Source organism: Rhodamnia argentea, chromosome 7, assembly GCF_020921035.1.
Source record: "Rhodamnia argentea isolate NSW1041297 chromosome 7, ASM2092103v1, whole genome shotgun sequence".
Classification (NCBI taxonomy): Eukaryota; Viridiplantae; Streptophyta; class Magnoliopsida; order Myrtales; family Myrtaceae; genus Rhodamnia; species Rhodamnia argentea.
In genome coordinates, this window is record NC_063156.1 from 28593226 (window position 1) to 28613816 (window position 20591).

Genomic DNA, 20591 nt, shown 5'->3' on the forward strand with positions numbered 1-20591 from the left:
ATACATCAAATCAAATGCCGATGCTCTAAGAATTTCAAGAAACGGGACAACAGATGGCAGCCGAACGGTGACCGATGCAGAGATGAGCGTTCTCACAAATTCCAGCAAAACCAACCATTCCGACAATTACGAGTCCTTTATCTTTCCCTTCGAATCTATTCGGAGAGTTCGCAGGTTCAAAGCATGCCAAGAATAGTCCTCAAGCTGAACGAAATCAACAAGAAGCTGGCAATCTGGGAATTCAATCTACTTTGAACACCGATGACATATTCGAAGAACTACCGAGTGCATCTAACGAGTCACTACTACATCAACTAGCCATAAAATACAGTCCCAACACTTAAATGATCGCACCAGGCAGGTACGCTTTGCAATGAAGATAGTGAACAATTGGAACTCGACACCACTAGCAAACACCAACTCGCTGCTCATAAAAAAAAAAAAAAAAGAAAGAAAGGGAGATACTACAAAACACAAACGGGCATAACCCGAATTTACAGACGCGTTTGGCTCAAAATCCCCTCACCCGCCGAAGCCGTACAGGGTCCGGCCCTGCCTCTTGAGGGCGTAGACGACGTCCATGGCGGTGACGGTCTTGCGGCGGGCGTGCTCGGTGTAGGTGACGGCGTCGCGGATGACGTTCTCGAGGAAGATCTTGAGGACCCCGCGGGTCTCCTCGTAGATGAGGCCGCTGATGCGCTTCACGCCGCCGCGGCGGGCCAGGCGGCGGATGGCGGGCTTGGTGATGCCCTGGATGTTGTCCCGGAGGACCTTGCGGTGCCTCTTTGCTCCGCCCTTGCCCAGGCCCTTGCCTCCCTTGCCGCGACCGGACATGGGTAAAGACGGATGGATGGACCGAGCTCCTTTAGGGTTTCGAGGGGAGCTTCGATTGAATGCGTTTTGAGCGCGAGCAAGAAACTGGCGCAAGGCCGAGGAAGACTTTTGTACGGCTATGCGGTTTTCTTGTTGGGAAAACGGGATTCTTTTCGACCGTCAGATTGGAAACTTTTGGACGGCGGAGAACAGCGATCCGTGCGTCTATGTTTGGTTGGTTGACAACTCTTGATCAAGGAAGCGGTGGTGCTCTCTTTAATCATTCCATATTATAAATAATATTATGATGAACGTACAAGTCATCTAAGTGGCTGTAGTTTAGTGGTGAGAATTCCACGTTGTGGCCGTGGAGACCTGGGCTCGAATCCCAGCAGCCACATTTAATTTTTTGTTCCTTGGCTGTTTCATCGGGGGCCCAATTTTTATGACTTCTTTCAAGTAGTTTGTTAAGCAACTTTCAAGGGGCCCTTGTTAAGGAGCCAATTGCAGAAAGTCTTGCGAATTTTCAATGCGCTACTCATCCTCGTCTTGTGCACGGTCAATATTTTGAAAATTGAATTAATCCAATGAAACCTATTCGATAAGTGCATCAAGACACTTACTGTCAGGAGGCCATTCTTTTAAAGCAAAATTGCGATTAGCTCTCCGGATTGGGCTGCTTTCTCGAAATGCCTCCGATACTTGTGCTTATTTCAAATGACCTTTTTATATTTGATGAATGCATATCGATGATCGCTAGTGAAGAAAGTGATCGGCCACGATGCATGTGCATCTCTGTTAGGATTCGACGCACAATTACAACGAAGTAAAGCGTTAAAAAAAAAAAAAGAGACACAAAATTTTTGCCGGCGATCAGCGAAAGGGGATCATTGATACCTCAATTATATGGACTTCTATTTGAGACAAACTCAAGTAAAGGGGTACTTTTAGAAAATGTTCTCAATTCAGGGAGCTCATTGCAATTTTCCCTTCTTTGAATTGACGCCGTCTTTTCCGTGGAAACGACAGCGTTGCTGGGTTTCTCGATTGACTCGAGTACGAGACCTCCTTCCTTACGTCGCTCTCTGCTTCGTAGCGGCGTTCGGACTTCACTCTGAGGCTCGAAGCGGCTTCCGATTCCAGCGCATCAAAACCTTGAAGTTCTTGGGGCGGAGGAAGCCGGAGGGTTTCACTCGGACACTGTCGCAACGGTACGGATCTTTAATTTCGTATTCATTGTCGATCTTACCTCGTTCTTCGTCCGCTTCGTTGTCCGAGCGTTGGGTTTCAGGATCTATGGATCGCTTAGCCGTGCATGTGGTTTTGGTTCTGCGTTGAATTGAATCGTTTAGCTCGGTGTAAGCCTGCTTGGCTCGAAGTGATTGAATCTTTTCTTTGAAGTATTGGCTCCAAAAGCTGTCTCATGGATTGAAATTTAGCGGCTTTTGTTTGGTTTATGATTGATACTGCCGAAGTGAAACCTTTGACGAATGCCCTGTTCCCATCGTGTTTTACCATAATCCTATTTTGGACCGTGACTGTTGTAGTTCGACTTTCACAATACTTTTCTGAGATATCTTATACTTGGATTTCTATTGAAAATTTTATTTATCCACTATCTATCATTGCAATTGTTCATTGTCCACCCCGTGAAAGTTCATCTGTGATCCAGAAAACATGTATGACCTCTTTATGGTTAAAGTTGGAGGATTGCTTCTGACAGAGTGAGTGACAAATGACAGAAAATGGTTACTTATGTATTGTAATTTGGAAGGCCAATTTTTTCAAGTTCTGACTAGGTGAATTGTACAAGTCCTTGCTAAGTATGATCAAGTCCTAGATCGGCCTAAAAATTGAGGCCTAGCTCGCTAAATCTGGTGGAAACTTGTAACACAATCAAGTATCGAGCCAAAGTGCTATTCGATCATATATTGGGTCAGTACGATATATGATTTTAACTCAATCTGGTATTATGACTGAATTGCACAATGCTGTTCTCCTTCTCACCCCTGAGTCTAAGCCTTTTATATATGCATAGTAGGAAACCATACAATGTGAACCAGGAATGGTAGTATTACAACAACACCAAATAGAACCTCTGCTATATATTGCAGGCTTTCTAATTTATCTACTTGAGGATACCCTGTTAAATTCTCGACTGTACTTTGGTGCAATGAACAATAAATGAACTGTTTTCTAAGCTATGAGGATGCCAGAATTCACAGCTTCTTTTTTCTTGCTTGCTTTATATGTTGTGGTGGATTGGTATAAATGTAATTGTAAAATTGAAATTGGGCAGAAGGACAGGAAGGAAAAATTAGATCGAAGAGAGACTGTTACTATTTCTTTTGCATTGTTTGGTGTTTGAGTTCTAATCATAATGTATTACTTTAACATCCTCGAGGATTTTTCTGTAGTTTCCATTTGAGTGTGAGTTACTTCCACTATATTGCTGTAGGATTAATGCAGTGTTAGATCTGCGGAAGCCCTTCTATTATCTGAATCTCAAACTGAAAAGAGCTTGCTCTTTGTTTTGGGATGTGCTCAAACCTTGGGACATGCGTTCATAAAGTTGAACACTATCCAAACAATACCATGTTGCTTTAATGTATTACATTGACACATTTGTTGTTTTTTCACTCTGTTTTGATACAGATGATCGATGATCAAGACCTGGGTTTCTTGGCCAACTTTCTTGGCATTTTCATCTTTGCATTGGTGATAGCGTACCATTATGTGACGGCTGACCCAAAGTATGAAGGAAATTAGGGATATGTTTCCTCCTTTTTTTTTTTCCTGGGTTACAGTTAAGAAAAATGTGGATCGTCTGTGATTTTCGCTAGTGGACAGTACATTGATGTAGTGAATGGTTGGATCTGAGACAAGAACGTTGTGGATGTATTAATAAAGATTGCTGTTACTTGACAAATGCATACTGGAAGCTTTTGTATCTTCTCTGCTTAGATTCAAACAGATAAGTGTGATCCTTTTACCTATCGGGCTTGGCCACTGGATAGGGTTAGAAAGGTGTTCGCTTGGTTTTCCAGTAAATGATGTCAACAGCGTTCTGTTTCCCTATGATTTTGAGCATACTATCCTTAAGGATTTATTCGGTCGGCCGTGGATTTCATGCTTTAATATTTCAAAAGTGAATTCACGAATGCCTTTTTCTTTTCCATGTCCAGTTTTCTGTAGCTGAGTTCTGGACTTTTGAAGTCACTGTAGTAAAGACCGTTTCATTATTACATTGTTAGTTAAGAGGATAATTAACATTTCCAGATCTACATGTTCAAAGCTTTTAGCTTGGAATAAATTTCGGAGATGTTTACGAGACGTGTAGGATTCTCCCTCTGAAGAAGCTCTTTTACCATTTCCTCCATGATCATTGTTTCTCTCATCAACCTGCTCAGGCAAAAGCTCAGGCCACCAATGCACAAAACTATTTGGCTCTTGAGCTCCTCCAAACCTTCTTGAGCATGAATTCTTGTTACCACTTCATTCGATCGGCGAAGAAATGAACTTGTAACCTTCGCAACATCTTTGTCATCTGTACCTGAAAATAAAGTCAGGTTTCCACTTTGCGACTTCCCTAATTCGATGTCCCAAGCCATTCTCGTCTTCTGCAATTCTGTGTCAATAGCAGAAAGGGACTTGAATGAAGTGACTGCTCCAAGGAATTGGATCGAAGTGCCCATCATTTCCTTGAAAAGCTCCAGATCCTGTTCCAATGGCTCTTGAATCTCCTTCCAAGCGACACCGATGCCCAGAGATAATCGTTGGAGAGACTCCAGTTGGAAGCTGGTAAATTGTATGAGGTCCACCATCTTCGACAAGCATTCGAGAATCTTGAGATAGCAATCCCCTGGAAAGGGGAGGAACCAGAAGTTAGGCTCTGATACGGCCTCTTCTGTCAGAACGCCATATATGGAGGTGCGGGTTCTTAGATCCCGTAGCTTTTCCTGAAAGGTGTGGAATCTTGAATCTGGCCATTGTTTCTCTTCCAAGCAAAGAACAATACCCTCAATGCATTCGCCCAGTTTTCTCAAGCTCGTTGAGAGTTCAACCTTAGCAAGGGTTGACGCTCTTGCAGGTTCACAAAGTAGTTCTACCATGATGAAGCAGATCAGTCCAATGGACGCCTCTGTGATTCTGGCGATCGCGAACTGTGTTGGGGGTCCATAATCTCTCCGACCCAAGATGAGCAACGCACCTATGACTGCTGAAATGCCACCCGCTTGGCCATACATTCTGCTGTGCCTGAGCAAGCTAGTGAAAATGATCCACGGAAGAAGAGGTAGGAATCTCAGGTGTACTGATCTTCCGCAAATGAAGTAACCCAGTAATCCATACACTGATCCCATGGCCGTGCCCTGTGCTCGCGCATTCGCGACAGTGAAGGTTGGTTGCCTTCCTGCCGCAAAACTGATTGCAATGGTGAGTCCTGCCCAGTACCCATTTTCCTTGTTATATATCAGACCAAATAGCACAGCGAGACCCAGAGAAAGGGAGCACTTCAATGCAAAAATCAAACTTTGGCAGCTCGGTTTCACGTTCAGCCTTGTCCTCCTCCTTCCGAAGCAATACTTAGCTTGATTTTTTTCTCCAGACTGTTGAGCAACGGAATCGTGGCTCTTGAAACCGACGGGTTTTAGAGTCTGTCTGAAAATCAGGTCGTGTTGGAGGATTTGGACACAGTGAAGGAAGAAAAGTGCTGGTAGGTCTTCCACAGATGCGGGGATGGTGGTGAAGGGCCGGAGGGCTTTTTCTATGTCGTCCCCCTTGGTCTCAGGAGCTGTTGTAGCATCACAAGGTGCGAAACATCTAGCTTGCTCGAGTTTTTGCCTCAAGTGCAGTTTAATTTTTGGAGAAGCCTTTTGAAGTTCTTGGTCCGCCATGCCGATAGGAAAAGAGGAGCAAGAATTGAGGGCCATTTCCATTCCTCTCAACGGCAGCTCTATTTCTCGCAATCTTTTTCCTAAGTTGACATAGTTAGGATTTAGGAATCCTAGTCCCGGTCTCTCCCATGACACACCTCTCTGTTCAGGAGCAAAAGTAGCATTAGCTAGAAGAACTAGTGAAAGAACTTCAGATGTAAAAAGAAAGGATGGGGATGGTGGAGCCTAAAAGCTATCATGACTTTATCAGGAAAATCAGCATGTAATACTAAAACTATGTCAAGACAAGTTTTCTTATTTTAATTGATTTTACTGTCCCTCTTTTTTTGTAAAATTCTCCATTCAAGTTTTGGAAACTCAGAAGAAAGAAGTTGCGCGCAGTTTTTTCGAAAATTGAAGGTGAATAGCTGTTCAGGGGTACATCTAGAGCTATCCTTCTTGATTACCTCGTGTTCTTTGATATTTTGAAGGAGCTTCTTTGCTACTCTGGAAAAGCATGCTGCTTGGGAGATCAAGTCTACTGCAGCTGGGCGTCCCTTGGCGAAGAAACCATCTAAATAGAGATTCAGCCTCTCAGATGCATTCTCGGCATACAATCGGCATGTTTTCCTGATCTGCACAGGTAACGACGGTTGTCAATTTTAATCTGATGCAACCTAACTCTATACTTCATCAAGTATGCGGTCGATGCTGTCATGCTTTGGTTCGGGCTTAAGTTTTAGCACATCTCTTCACCAATCTAGCACTGCCTTTGTTTTATCATCCTTGATTGTTCTTGCCCAGCTAACTCAATACCCATCTTATTTAGGCACGGTATTTACTACGGTTCGTCATAGGACGTCTATTTGCCTAATACACTGCTGAAGTTTACTAATTTCTCATGACTTTTCACAAAGCTTGCTTAGGGACAGTGGACACTATACCGTGTGATGTCTCCTTTTGTGGACTTTTACACTGAAAGGACTAACCGGACAACATCTTCTTCCGTTTCGCTCAACTTTTCCAGGCATGGAGAATTGCTAGTTGGGTCGTATCTGCTCAAATGGGCCTAATCAGGGAGTTCTAGTATTCAGATTCCCAAGCATAAAGTGCTAGCATATGTTATCAGATTATGGAAATTGGAATATGGATCGAAGAACAATGGTACATTAAAAAGATATGAATCCAATCTCACAATATATACTGCACCAATACCAGTTAATGGACAAAATATAGTTAGCTTACTTAGTTACAACCAGTTGTGGATTCATTCCAGAAGAAGAATTCTATATGCTTTCTGAATGGTTCTTCCATGAGATAGAACTTGTCCTGTTAGGCTGGAAATGTTTTAAGCTTTTGGTCTGCTATCCTGATCTTGACCGCAGTAGATTCAACTTGCAAATAATCTTTCCACCGGAAACGAGAAAAAAACCCAGTTAAAATCTACCTTCAGATCATTTTCTTGGTTTCATGTGGAATGCTCTAATGTGTTAGATGTCTGTTCTAATCCCAAACTGTTTCACTTATCATTTGATGTTGTAACTCCATAGCAACAGTCAAAACCTGTCCTGTCCCTGGACTCAAACTGAGAAATCCAAGAACATGGAGTCAACTCTCCAGGGATGAGCATTTACCTCACTGCATGCAAGCCAAGGGTACGGGAACAAAAGAGCCAGCACCGAAGCCAGGGCGCCAAGTGCGGTGCTTGACGCCACGTGAACCGGGTGGGTCACAACTCCGGTGTTCGCTCCCCCTATGGCAGCTCCCACAAAGATGATCACCATCTGGCCGAAAGCGATCCTTTTGGACATCAGATGAGTCGACTCAGGCAGTGCAACCAGAAAAGCACCGAGGGACACCGCTGCGGCAGCCACGCCGTGAGTGGCGAACCGGGCAGGCCCGGCCAGCCACAAGCTCAACACGGAGAAAAGCATGACCTGAGTAGTCGCGTAGAAGGCGTTCCATACTCCTCTCAAAGCGTCGCCGACCGTTGCGTCCGACACGATCAAAATGGTCGTCACGTACGAGAAGGCCGGGTATGCCAAGAACTTCCGAACATGGGCCGGGGCGTAGAGGGTGATGAGCCCGACAATGGAGCAAGCCAGGGCCGTGCGCAGCGCCGACTTCAAGCGCGCACGCCGCACCGCTTGCACAGCTATTGTTGAGGCGGCCATTGAGGAGATGGTGTTGGTTTGGCCGGGTTTCTGAGCTTTTGTGCGGACAAAAGCGTGAAAATTTCGCTAGTGTGGGAAGGAGAGAGAGGAAGAGAGAGAGATTGTGTAGCGATTGCTAAGTGAAATAGTGACTTTGATGCTCTCTTATAACCTTGGAGCGGTTCAAGCTCTATAGCAAACATCGTGGCTCAGCCTCTTGGTTTTCCTTTTTTGTTGTTTTTCGGCCGAGCGTAAGCCCAAGTTAACCGGTTGTTTGATAGTAAACTCTACCGGTCAGCGTTTATTACCCACATACGTACATACATACATAATGGTTTTGCACTTATTAAAAAGACAGCTACCTACAATGCACAAAATGAGCCACACATGCCAAATTTACAAGAAGATAGTTGAGAATACCTGAAACAATTACGGTATATTCGATTTGAATCATAACTACTCAAGCCATTCGAGGGTGTACTACTCTTCGTCATGGCCCTATCGGTATGCCAGAAGTCAGATTGTGTCCATATGAGATAACAAATTTCCAAAACATAAGTTTGCAAAGATTGGCTCATGATATGAATCGATCTAGTGACCTTGTTGAAGACAATGTCAACCCACGACTACTAAGCAACAAGACTTGGTGGTGCAAATAGTTGAGTAATTTTCCACGAATTAATTTTTTTTCGCACTTTTGATTCACTGAAAATAATCGATCAACAGAAAACTATTTTACAGTAAAAAAAATATATATATACACATTAGTCTCGACCATCCCGACAAATGTCCAATTAAAATTGTTCGAATGCAATGTCTCATTCTTGTTATATATGTTAAATTGTTAATATAGCAAGTCAATTAGAGTGAGAACACATACATGAAAAACTCATCTACGTAAGCGATTTATTTCGTTTACTTCATACAGAATCGGTCTCTAACTTATAACTCACAGGCACAACACGATCGCATAGACTCAACCACCACTGGATTGATCGATTTGTTCACCGCCCAATTAGTATCTTCGATGCACAAGACACTTCTCCAATCACTATACCAAGATTAGAAAAAATGGATGAGACAATAGAATGGCCAGCGGAACATAACCATCTCGATGACCTTAGCATTGTTCTTAGAAGAAGTGCTAATTTTCACTTCTTTTTCGGAAAACGAGACATCTAGTCCTTTTTCTTTTGTTTTCTTTTGGGCTTTGGCCTACTTGACTCATCTCACACTATTGTGACATTTGATTTTGACTTCCTTTCGTTTGTCATCTATCTCTAGTTTTTGCCGAGAGAGGCGGAGGACCTTGTACGTCCCATCCCACGTTCCATGAACTGCTAGTAGACTCAGCCCCAACCCCCAAGCAACCATTTCCAATTTTTCACGTCAATCTTTTCCTAGCCATTTTTTTGGACTAACCGCTTATACATATGTCAACGAAAGGAAGAGAACGTTGCATTTTTCGCATCGAATGAACATTCACGAACGGATTGATTTTTATTTCCACGAGTTTCGATCGGGCACCCGCTTTATCGTATCTAATCACAACGTAAGGTCATTAATGTTGACTTCAACAACTTATTCAGAAACACATCTAATTCATTTCAGATTCCAATTACTTATTTACGAAATACATATCATCTATCGTGGAACACGGTAATGACACCACCGGTCAATCTTGAGGGTAAGAGACGACGCAAAAATTTTGATAGCTCTTGCTTCACCCCCAAAAAGATGAATCAATTCGATGACTTGCATATTGCCCTCCCTCCTTAATTAAGTGTATGCTTGCGACATTACATCTACTATCCTTTGACCTAAGGGCGCGCTTGGTAGCCCGGATATACCTTAAAGGGGTCACAAAAACTTCTTTATCTAATGTTTGGTCATGCGCTTCGGAATCCGAATTGGAGCTAGGGCCATTTAAATTCAGGGTTTGGGGTGGGAAAATTTCATCCCAACTGAATAGACTATGACGGTGCAGGAACTTTTCCTTTCGAACGAAATCTTGAGATGAATTGGAACAAGCGAGGAAGGAGAAGAGTGGTACTTTCTTTAGGGAAAAAGTCCACCACCGCCACTTTCCTCCGGTGACCCCCTCGAGTGTAAGTTCCGACGACATGGACCGCCACAAGATGGTCCAAGATGAATCGAGCACCAAAAAGCACTACTCGGTTCTCTGTAGTATCATAGATCGAGCCTTTACGTGGAAATTGTTTAACATGATATCAGAGTTTGGTTCGTTCGGTATCCTGGATATGCTGAGTTATATGCCGGTCGAAAAATCAGCTTGAGGCAATTGGAGGGGAATATAAAGGCACCTTCGGCAAAAGTGCATGTTCATCCACGAGTTCCCAATTCTCTATGAATGAAGTACACTTGCTGTTCTGTGCAACATGAGAATGCGACCTTAATGAGTGAACCAAAGAATCAGAAAAGATGCTAGAACTTGGCCATGGAATCGTTCGATAATGACAATTAGCACAAGAACCATATGACTGACTATATGTACTTCGAAGATTCGACTCGATGTGGCTTCAACCATATCCACACACCATATATACCTCGACTTTTGATCCTAGCGCGCCAAGAGAATCATCAAGAGTATTGGGAAATATACTTAGTAAGATGGCTTTAAACGTTTAGGACAAACGGTTTCTTAAGGACGAGAGTGGAGCATGAGTCGCTCCATCAACAAAGCTACCCAACTCTCTAGCTTGATTTCGATATAGCTCGTGGTATGTCGAGCCAACTTGGAGTTCCATCTTACTTTAATTCTACTTCTTGTGAGCTCATAACTAATGTAGTGATAAAAGTACCATGTTTGTTCTATCTTTGTGACATGGAAATATAGTTTAACCTTTATCCCACAATGTGATTCTAGAATAACGCCATACATAGTCGAGTCGAGCCAAGTTGAGTTGGTCGACATCTCTCACCTTTACTTGAGTTTAAACTCGAAAAGCATGCTTGATCGGACATATGACGAGATAGGATCAATAATTGTGAAGCAAGTGGAAACGTGTTCGATTAATTAGCGACACATCGAGAACCGGGTCGACCGCCAAGACTATAGGAATCCTCTCGATACAAGAAGGTAATCATTAGATCTCAGCCACACCATGCATGGCGGCGATCCCCTTCGCCCTAGGGTAAGGGGAACACGGAGGAAACCACGCAAACCCTCCACCTGAACCAAGTTGAAGCCGTGCCGCGTCGGTTCATCAATTGCCCGCTCGACCCACAAGAGCGACACATCTGAGATACGAACTCTTACAATAACCACGAAACAGAAGGCCACGTTCGGTTTTGGTCGAGGCGTTCGCTGCACCTTTGAATGATGTGATGGGATTTGATTTCTTGGCGGACAACTTCTGGCTCAAATTCTGCCATGCAATACCAAGTTGACAAGCCTCTGATATAACTGGTGATCAATGTCATTTATTGCTACTGACGTTCGTATGTTGATGGATTAGGGTTTCATGCCCTTTGTCTCCTTCTCATCTTTATGTCTGTGGTACGTTTCATGCCCGTATAAGCGGGATAAGCACGATAAAAGTGTCATAACTTTTGAACGACGTTCACTTGAGTGTCATTACTTTCAAAACGTTCACTTAAATGTTATATCGGAGCAAAATCGTTCACTTCGGTGCTATTTTTGCGGGGAAAGTTGACGTTGATTTTTTGCTATTATTTTAGTAATTTCTCGGTGCCATGTGGATTTTCTTTATATTTTTTAATACTTTATGAATTTTTTTATTCATTTTGATGTTTTTATTTTTATTTTAATTATTTAATATTTCTATAAAAAAAAAAGAAGGAAACCCTTAGGTTTCTTGGTGGTGGTTGGCGAAGTTACCGACAAGAGTCTCGCCCGCCAAGACTGGTAGGCCCAAGAGCCGGGGTCGGCTCACCCCGGGTGGACGAGGCCGCAACGGCCTTGGCCGATGGCCGTCGTGGCCTCGGCGGCCGTTGGAGAAGGCCTCGCACCCTCGAGGCGAGGGCTTCGCGCCCTCGCCCACGGTTGCCGAGGCTGCGGCGGTTGTCGCCCAGGGTCGTTGCGGCCTCGCCGACCCGAGACGAGTCGACCCCGGCCCCTGGACCGGTCGGTGGTGGCTGGCGAGGCACCATAGAGAAATCAAGGGTTTGGCCTTTTAAAAAAAAAATTTCAATAATTAAACAAACCAGAAAAATAAAATCAGCAAAAAAAAAAAGAATTAATGAAAATTTTCGCGTGTACATTAAATATTCAAAAAAATTGGTTCGCCAGTGCCATGTCGCCTTTTACGGCGTATACGTCGGCGATAGTACTCAACTAAACGATTTTTGAAAATTATGACACTTAATTAACGTTTTAAAAGTTATGGCACTCAAGTGGACATCGTACAAAAGTTATGGCACCGATAATGTACTTGTCCCCCGTATAAGCAGATTTTTTTTTTTACTTGCCAATAATGTAAGCTTGATATTATTAGGGAAGATTTTGATAAATAATCTTTATTTAAAATAAAGATTTGAATTGCCAAAATAAATAAATATTTGTGGATGACATTCTTGGAAATAATATTTCATGTTCGGTATGTTTCAAGTCGGAAATACAAACTTTATTTAAAATAAAATTAAAAATAAGCTAAAAATTTTAACAAAAAACCTTAAACTTAAATAAATAAAAAAAGGAAAAGACATTTCTGGGTAGAGAACTAGGCGATGAGTGTCGCCGCCCCCAACCTTGCCGGCCATTGCTGGTGACGGGGGGGCGGCGGCGGCGAGGGCTGTGCAAGCCCTCGCCACCTATTCTACAAGTTCACATTTTTTTTTTAGTTTTGATATTTTTGTTAATTTTTAACCTAATTTTTCACTTTATTTTGAAAAAAAATTGTATTTTTTTTTATTTTTTTTTCTAATTTTTTATTTTTGTAAAGTAATTAAGTTTGTATTTTTAGTTTTTTTTTTCAATTTTTACATTTTTTAATTGATGAATGGACCTCGCCGGAGCCACGTCGGCTTCAAATAATAATAAAATAATGCCACTTCACATTTCTAGCGTAACAAATCGGATTTGGCACCGAAACGATCTTTTTTCCAAAAAATTGGCATTAAGTGATCCGATTGAAATTTTTGGCACCAAATTAATCTCCGTACATAATTTTTGGCACTAAAAGTACCCTTTTGCCTAAGAATTTGTGTATAATCCCTTCGTGAAATTGAGAAATTATTTCGTGAAGAATTGAGGGGTTAAATAATACGATAGTTATTGGATGTAATTGAGATTGAGAAACACCGAGAGTGTTTGAGTGACTTTAGTACAGTTTGTAATCTTCATTGTATCAATTGATTTATACTGAAACTTGATGATGTTCTCCCGTGAACGTAGGTCTCTACGATCGAACCGCGTACATCCGGTGTCCGATTTATTTTCTTGTTTTGTTTATTTATTGTTTGATCCGCGCAACAACTTAGCTGAAAATACCATCCTCATATTTAAGATCTCGTTTGAACTTGCATCTCGGTTTTAATACTACTTACGAATCAAGTATTTTCTTTCCAAATTAACCCTTCCCGCCGCTCCAGCTATCCTCCCCAAAGCCCATCTAATTAAAACCCTAACCCAACCTGAGCTGAGCCCATCCCCTACAGTACCGCACCGTCACCACCCTCCCATCTCGAGCCGAACCACAACCTTGTCTTTGGCAGCCACCCATGACCATGCTCCTCTCTCCCTCCCTGCCCAGTGTTCTTTGTCATGGCACCTCTCTACCGAGCATCAACGAGGGCTCGATGACCGGATGTGGTTGAACCCGTTGGAGTTGGCGAATACTTCGGAGACCTTTGTTTCTCACACCGGGTACGCCCACGTGAGCTTAGGGAAACCGAAGTGTTACCCAACGACATGTGACCCCTGTGCGAGGGATGCGGGGGTTCGGGGGCAGCGCCCCCGACACGGGTGTCTCGTTGCCCGGTCGGTAGGCGGGGGTTCGAGGGCAGCACCTCCCGACGGGGTTTGGACTTTTATTTAAGCTGGCCCGTATGGTGGAATTAAGAGGTTTTAGGTTTTCTAGCCCGTTTTTGGGCATATATATTTTGCTCGGTTTTATCATTATGCAAGTTGAATTGGCTGTAAACCGAAAAATATAGTAAAAAATCTTTTTGCGGGACGTAGCCCTAATTTTGGGATGAACCTGGGTAATCTCGTGCGTCATTGCAGTTTTTCTTGATTCGGTGTGTGATCGTCTGATTCGATTTCGATAAATCCCTTGAGAACTTGCTCCACGATCCGGTCGAGCCCCACCCTGCGGCGTTGAGCTCGGCAGCGACCAAACCCGTGGAGGGCGTCAACAAGGCCTGACCGTGGCCTAAAAAGTTTCGTGCGAATGCACATTGCTTTAGCATTGCAATATATAACAGGAGTCGCCCACACTCCCAAATCTAGTTCGAGGTTTAGGGTTTTGAACCCAATGGAATTCAAGAGCCGGCTCAGAGCGGTCTATCTAGACCCGGTAGAGACTCAAACTGCTGTTCTTGACGAGTCCTTCGGATATAAAAGTCGACCCATCTTCTTTTTATTTGACCCATTTGAAATCTTTCGGAGGACGTGCAACATGGGGATAGTGCGCTCTGCATTGCAATGCACTCGTACTCACGTCATGTGACTTACTGTCATTAATGTTGCAACGGCCCCCGACCCCCTAACACCACCAGGGCACGGAAGCCATCGCACGGCCGTTCACGTATCAAATTCGGATGTGAAATCCGTGTCAGTTGATGCCATTGAGGAGTATACTAGCTTTCGAATCTGTGTATGTGAAATTCATGTCGTTTTCGACTTTGTCAATGTCTGCTTTTCGTATGTATTATCAGCTAGTGTCGCAGGATGGGGCCGGGGAATACCGATTTGCATCTCGCCCACTCCTCAATCTCCAGTTGGAGTTTCGTTGTTCCAGAAAACACTTCCCCATGAATTTTTTATTTTTTTTTTTTGGTTAGAAATTACATTTCATTTCATTCACTTCATCAAGTTACAAGAGAAAAATATCGCAGTTCGACTGCAAATCAAAATACATCCTAAATAACTTCAAAACAAAGCAAGTTTCAGATAATAAGAGAATTTATCGGAACAAGACTATGGGTTACATTCTCAAAAAGCACATCTATGACTTATTCACACCATAATCAGCGGTTGATCACTAAATCTGTTTTCGGTAATGAGCGCACACCGAGAACTCCATCTGTTGCTATGACTTTGCCTTTCGGAGGTGCATGTCAAGGTTTGACGTCCTCAACACCATCATCGAGTAGAGTAAAAAGGTTGGACGAGCATAGATTTGACACTTATAAGAGCGAAACTTTCACGAAGTTTCTCTAATCTCCTTCAAAACTGGACTTGTTCATCAACAAAATCTGAGGAGAGCGAACCTCAAAAACATACTCACAGGAAACCCCAAATCTAAACTAAAGTGGGAGGGGAGGGAGGCCGTTAGAAAATGTTACTGGCGTCTAGGGTTTGGGGAGGGTGGAGGGAGAGAGAGGGGGTTGTGTGGAGGGAGGAGAGGAAAGAGTTGTTGTACATTTTGCAATTTCTCACTTCCCTGTGAATTGAAATATAAAATTACGTACCCAAATTACCAACGAGAAGATTTTGTAATAATGCTAGGTATCTTACTACCGGGTCACAAAATTAGTATATTAAGTATGTTATCGACGCTCGTTGTGAGGCAGGAGAGAAAAAAAAAATCTCATTGTAAATCGGTCTCACTGTACGAGCATCAGTCAAGAATACGAAAGACTGATGCGGAAATAATGCACAATAAACTCCACAATTAATGTACAAAGTCAATATATATATATATATATATATATATATATATATTAAACAATTGTAGTAATGTAAACCATTCCAAATCATGATTAGCAATTTGATTAACACTGACAGAGCTGCACGAGTCCATTTCACAAACCTTGAGAAGGACTAAAGAAGTTTATCCTGTCTCTTCCTCGGAGGAGCCAGGATTCCTCGTTAGACTTCCGATCGTTAATGGATACCATCGACATATGAGTCATGTCAATATCCTTCCGCCAAAAACACACAAAAAAAAAACGAACGAGTCTTTTTCCCACGATTCCCAAACGTTTCGTCCACGTTTTAAGAAAATCACCGGAAAATCGATAATGTCCGAAGAACTTTCCTTTGTCTCGGAACGCTTAGTGCCCTTTTATAGAAACTTATATTCCGATTCGATTCATATATCATGAGCCTCTTTTTGATCTCTAGCAAGTGAAATCTCTCTGCTCCTAGAAACACATTATTCAGATTTCCTCCATGGACGGAGAACATCACCACCACAACCGCAGGTTCGAGCTCGACCCGCTGATCATCGGCCTCCTCGGGATCATGGTCGGAGCTGTCTTGGTCGCGACCTACCACTGCATCCTCGTCGGCCTCCCCAACCCCATCGCCGCACACAATCAAGCTCAACCCAGTAGTGATTCCGATGAGCACGACCGAGAAAGTGATGATCGGGCTCAGAGGCAAAGACAGGCCGGGCCAGGCCTTGCCTCGGCGCAGCTGGACATGGCCGTAATCCGCGACGACAAGGAGGACTCGAGAGGGGAAGACGCGTGCGCCGTGTGCCTTTGTGAGCTCAAGGACGGCGAGCCCGTTCGGGTGCTGCCCGAGTGCATGCACTACTTCCACGCGGCTTGCGTCGACGCGTGGCTCTACTCGCACGCCAATTGCCCGCTGTGTCGAGCGAAGACTGATCCTCCGGCGGACGTCGTGCTCGCCGTGGCGGAACTCGACGGCATTCCGGCAGCGGAGCATCATAGACAGGCAGTTCTCGAGGGTCCGGACCCAGCCCGGGGAAGTAGCAACGTGTTTTAGTTCCGAGTTTTAGATGAGAGAGATTGGAAAGACAAGAAAGTCAGCTCGTCGGGTTGGTGATCCATGGAAGAAAACGGGGGCTGCGCGTATTGGATTTTTCGATTCATAGAAGTAACGAAGTGTATTAAAACTACGCCGGACTTAAAAATGGTAACACGTAAATATTCGAATCGAGACAACGATTTGGTCGATAGGACGGCAAACATCGAGAATTAATAACGCCAAATCGTAACTGATGAAGCCATTCATGCATTCTTATGGTAAATCTCAAGGTTCCCCACACGGATTACTACGTCACAATCGGATCGGTTTACGTTTGTAGTGTTTGAGGTATCGCCGAATCCTGCAGGACATAGAGTTGATCTAGATGCGAGTTGACGGGGCACGAGCAGAACTGTTTTCTGGGCCCGGCACGAGACAAAATCCAGGCCCGTATTTAAAAGCTGAAGGCCCAGGCCCGCCCAACTACCAATTCCATTCGGAATGTGCACTGGATTTTTAACGCGAGTGTTGCGGGTACACGTGTGATGAGATATATTTTAATTGCTGTGAAAATACAATCTAGAGTTCGGTCAGCACAGCCCATGTACGCGACATAAATTTCTAGCCACCGAATGTAAGACTGTGGTCGCTACTCACTACAGAGTGTTGTCACATTTTAGCCTCGTTGTTTTCAAATTCTTATCTCGTTGTTTCGTTAATTGAGTCAACCCGGTCAATTGTGGCTGGAAATCTCTGACACGGATGCCGGCCAGCCTTAAGTGGCGCGATCGGCGCTAACATGGTCAATTTTTATGTACACTTTATATTTTCTTTCTTTTTTCTTATGTCTTTGGCTGGCGAGGTTGCCGGCCAAACATTGTCGGCCAGAGATGCAAGAGTAAAACAAAGAAAAGACAAAAAGGATAAAATTACAAAAAAAAATATTAAAAAAAATATTAAAATGTTATATAATATAGTCCACGTCGGCGCCGGTCGTGCCACATAAGACAACCGACGTCCACATCAGCAATTTTCGGTAAAAATTGACCAGATGAATTCAATTAGCAAAACGTGAAAAAAGTTTAGGATCCAATTTGCAAAATTAAAAAGTTTAGAACTGAATTGACTGAAGTGTAATAAATTTATGATTTTTTGGACAATTTTTTCCCATTACTACCTATTGGATTTCAGTCTCATAGCGCTCATCTGTCTAATATTCAGCACAAATTCAAAACCATCACAAATTCGAGCATCATCCTAAAAAACGACACAAGCGAATGTCTGAAATAAAGGGTGCCAGCAAATGTCCAACGAAAAGAGCGTCCATCGAATTCGATCGTGTCAACCCCACATGCATATTCCATATTCCCAAAAGGAAAGACGTCGACAACTTCAAATTACTTGCTTCCAAACACAATTTATATCATGTTTGTCTATCAAAGTTGTCATTTTAACATATCCAATTATGAGCACAAGATAACAAATATAGAATTACTTACGAGTCGATTGTGTCGTCTCCTCCATCGCCATTGTCACCACATAAAAGTCATGTAGTAGTGCGTGGCCGTTGTGTCATCACCATACGGGAAATTACCAAAAAAGTTCTAAATTTATTGTACTTGTACTAATTCAGTCCTAAATCTTTTAATTTGATCAATTTAGTCCTAAATATTTTGATATTTTACTAATTGAGTCATGCCGACTAATTTGGCTAGTAATCGCGGACGTGGACAAATTTTAAAAGTTTGCTAAAGAAATTTTGAATTCTTGTTATTTTTTTGGATTTTTATTTTCTCTTTTCTCTTTTCTTTTCCTTTTTCATTATGTCGGAGAGTGTTATCATCAGAGAACCTCACTAGCAACAAAGGCCTCATCCAGACTAGGCGAGGGCAACCTCGCTGGTGGCTAGCGAGGCAACAAAGGCCTTAGCCCACGGTTCGGCGACCCTCATCGGCCATAAAAAACTTTCAAAACTTTCAAAAAAAAGAGATGATCTCAAAAAAATTATTCGTGTCGGCGTCGGCTATGTCACGTTAGACAACCACACATCCACGTTAGCCGTTTCCAGCCAAAATCGACCGAAAAGACTTAATTGCAAATTGTCGAAAGGTTTAAGACTAAATTGACCAGATTGAAAGGCTTAGGACTTAATTGATACAAATGGGATAGGCTTAGGACTCTTTTACCCGCCATCATAGCCGCCGCCGCCATCCCGTCCTCCACCACCATCAACCGCATTGCCAAAACAAGTGTACTACCAAGTGGTATAGCAGCATGAATATACCAAGTTGTGCGTATAGCGGGAATGAAAACCATAACTTTCGACATAAAAGCTTACATCCTCTTCAAAACATATAAAGTAATCACGTGATGCAGCCATAACACTTTTTCTATTTTGCGTTCTTCGATTTTTCGCAATGCAGCTAAAGTTGTACAGTTACTGCGCTTTGGCTCACCATGTTTTTGGTCCTCAAAGTTATGCGCTCGTTCTTTCGGTGGTCCCCCGGAGTCAAAAGCCCTCGTTTGACTATTTATAATTTGCATTCCTAAGTAGACCCCATAATTGCATTAAACTCCACCAATTAATCGTCACACTGCACCCTTTGGGCACCTCCCTTTTCCCAATTTTCAATGTTCTCATCCGCCATCATATTTCAAAAAAAGCATCGCCATAAGGGAATTGTTCAGAACCTTCTTCGAAGTATTTTTGTAGGGTCCAAGAACTCTTGATCATGTCGAAAGCGTCGAAAGAGAACAAGTTGATATTTTTCTTTTGGGAAAACACGACACTTAACCCGTTTCAATTATGAGTAAAACATTCATGTCTAAGGATGTCTTGTCTCGATTGCACGAAGTTATTTAGAAATAAGGATTGGGAAACATCAAAGACATAGGCGACTCTTCACTTCCATGCTGAAAATCTACCTCCATTTTGGTAAGAACGAGTTTCCAACTAATTGTGCACCTTTTACGAGTTGTCATTTTCCTATCCATAAATGCCATTACCCTAACTCACACACCACCCACGTCCAAACCCTAGCCACAACCTCACTGCCGCCGCCGAGGTCTATGGCCAGTTAACCGGCATCCTTTGATGCCACGGAGAAGCCGCCTGACCCAATAGTTGTCCCTTTGCCCGTCATCCTCCCCGGTTCCCTCGAATTCTCTCGCACAAAGGAGGTGGACTGCCCGCGGGGGGAGGCTAGGGTTTGGGACGGAGCGGGTAGACTTGGGCTGATGAGAGGTCTTTTCTGTGGTCTGAGGCTCGGGTTTTTGGAACTTTTACACGAGGGATGATATTTAAGTCATTTTAGTGGGGCTGAAGTAGTAAGCTTAATATTCTTTTACTTAACAATTTTGTGATTGGAGTGAATTTTTTCTGTTTTTCCTAAATGATTGAACTTGTGTGTATGGTATCCTATTTTCCCCCCTGAAATTCATGCATGCATCATAAGGTTTGGAGGAAGTTCTCAAGCACAAATTGAATTAGATATCCAAAACGTGGCTCTTGTGCGTGGAGACTTGACCATCATTATCACTAGATGAGTCTGCTCAAATGAAAAAAAAAAACCATTGTGGGCTGAGCTGCAGTCTCTCCATTTTCAGAGCATAAACACACATCTTTTTCCATGCATGATGAGAGCCACTAATCCCTCCCTCTCCCTCTCCCTCCTCTCTTTTTTCTCTCACCACAATGCTTAACACCGCAGAAATCTTATAGGTTAAGGAATAAGTATCAACTCCCCTCTCTCTCTCTCTCTCTCTCTCTCTCTCTCTCTCTCTCTCTAACCCTTAAAAAAGCAAAGAACAAAAAGGAGCAGAGCAAGATGGAACAACAAGAAGTTAATATATAAATAACCAAAAGGACCCCCCTTTATTTTTGCTCCT

The 20591-nt window shown here is 43.1% G+C and overlaps 4 protein-coding genes, 1 long non-coding RNA gene and 1 other non-coding gene across 7 annotated transcripts; 3 read left to right on the forward strand and 3 right to left on the reverse strand.

The window, feature by feature from the left end:
- Positions 1–216: 216 nt before the first annotated feature.
- LOC115749721 (histone H4) lies at positions 217–936 on the reverse strand. Its single transcript, XM_048282342.1, has 2 exons — positions 468–936; positions 217–430 (listed from the first exon to the last, which is right to left on the reverse strand). Exon 1 carries the CDS (start codon positions 832–834, stop codon positions 523–525), a length of 312 nt encoding a protein of 103 aa, XP_048138299.1. The 5' UTR covers positions 835–936; the 3' UTR covers positions 217–430; positions 468–522.
- A 205-nt stretch (positions 937–1141) lies between these two features.
- TRNAH-GUG lies at positions 1142–1213 on the forward strand. Its single transcript has one exon. It is a non-coding gene; the product is annotated as a tRNA-His (tRNA).
- Positions 1214–1830: 617 nt separating this feature from the next.
- LOC115749722 (dolichyl-diphosphooligosaccharide--protein glycosyltransferase subunit 4A) lies at positions 1831–3749 on the forward strand. Of its 2 annotated transcripts, none has more exons than XR_007199231.1 (2): positions 1831–2024; positions 3469–3749. XR_007199231.1 is itself a non-coding variant. In XM_030686660.2 (2 exons), the coding sequence occupies exon 2, from the start codon at positions 3469–3471 to the stop codon at positions 3580–3582; it is 114 nt and encodes a 37-aa protein (XP_030542520.1). In that variant the 5' UTR covers positions 2515–2537; the 3' UTR covers positions 3583–3749. The 2 variants fall into 2 exon arrangements, 1 of the variants encoding a protein (XP_030542520.1); XM_030686660.2 differs by lacking the exon at positions 1831–2024 and adding an exon at positions 2515–2537.
- Positions 3610–3906, reverse strand: LOC125315927. The gene is made up of 2 exons (XR_007199232.1): positions 3786–3906; positions 3610–3748 (listed from the first exon to the last, which is right to left on the reverse strand). It is a non-coding gene; the product is annotated as an uncharacterized LOC125315927 (long non-coding RNA).
- Positions 3907–4094: 188 nt separating this feature from the next.
- Positions 4095–8150, reverse strand: LOC115749720. The gene is made up of 3 exons (XM_030686657.2): positions 7322–8150; positions 6155–6322; positions 4095–5849 (listed from the first exon to the last, which is right to left on the reverse strand). Exons 1-3 carry the CDS (start codon positions 7859–7861, stop codon positions 4095–4097), a joined length of 2463 nt encoding a protein of 820 aa, XP_030542517.1. The 5' UTR covers positions 7862–8150.
- Positions 8151–16160: 8010 nt separating this feature from the next.
- LOC115749696 (RING-H2 finger protein ATL52-like) lies at positions 16161–16721 on the forward strand. Its single transcript, XM_030686629.1, has one exon. It carries the CDS (start codon positions 16161–16163, stop codon positions 16719–16721), a length of 561 nt encoding a protein of 186 aa, XP_030542489.1.
- Positions 16722–20591: the final 3870 nt, after the last annotated feature.

Coding starts and splice junctions, on each gene's coding strand:
- LOC115749722 (XM_030686660.2), top strand. CDS start 3,469: ATGATCGATGATCAAGACCTGGGTTTCTTGGCCAACTTTCTTGGCATT.
- LOC115749721 (XM_048282342.1), bottom strand. CDS start 834: ATGTCCGGTCGCGGCAAGGGAGGCAAGGGCCTGGGCAAGGGCGGAGCA.
- LOC115749696 (XM_030686629.1), top strand. CDS start 16,161: ATGGACGGAGAACATCACCACCACAACCGCAGGTTCGAGCTCGACCCG.
- LOC115749720 (XM_030686657.2), bottom strand. CDS start 7,861: ATGGCCGCCTCAACAATAGCTGTGCAAGCGGTGCGGCGTGCGCGCTTG. Junction 6,323..7,321: donor CTTGGCTTGCATGCAGTGAG/GTAAATGCTCAT, acceptor TTACCTGTGCAG/ATCAGGAAAACATGCCGATT. Junction 5,850..6,154: donor AAAATATCAAAGAACACGAG/GTAATCAAGAAG, acceptor GCTCCTGAACAG/AGAGGTGTGTCATGGGAGAG.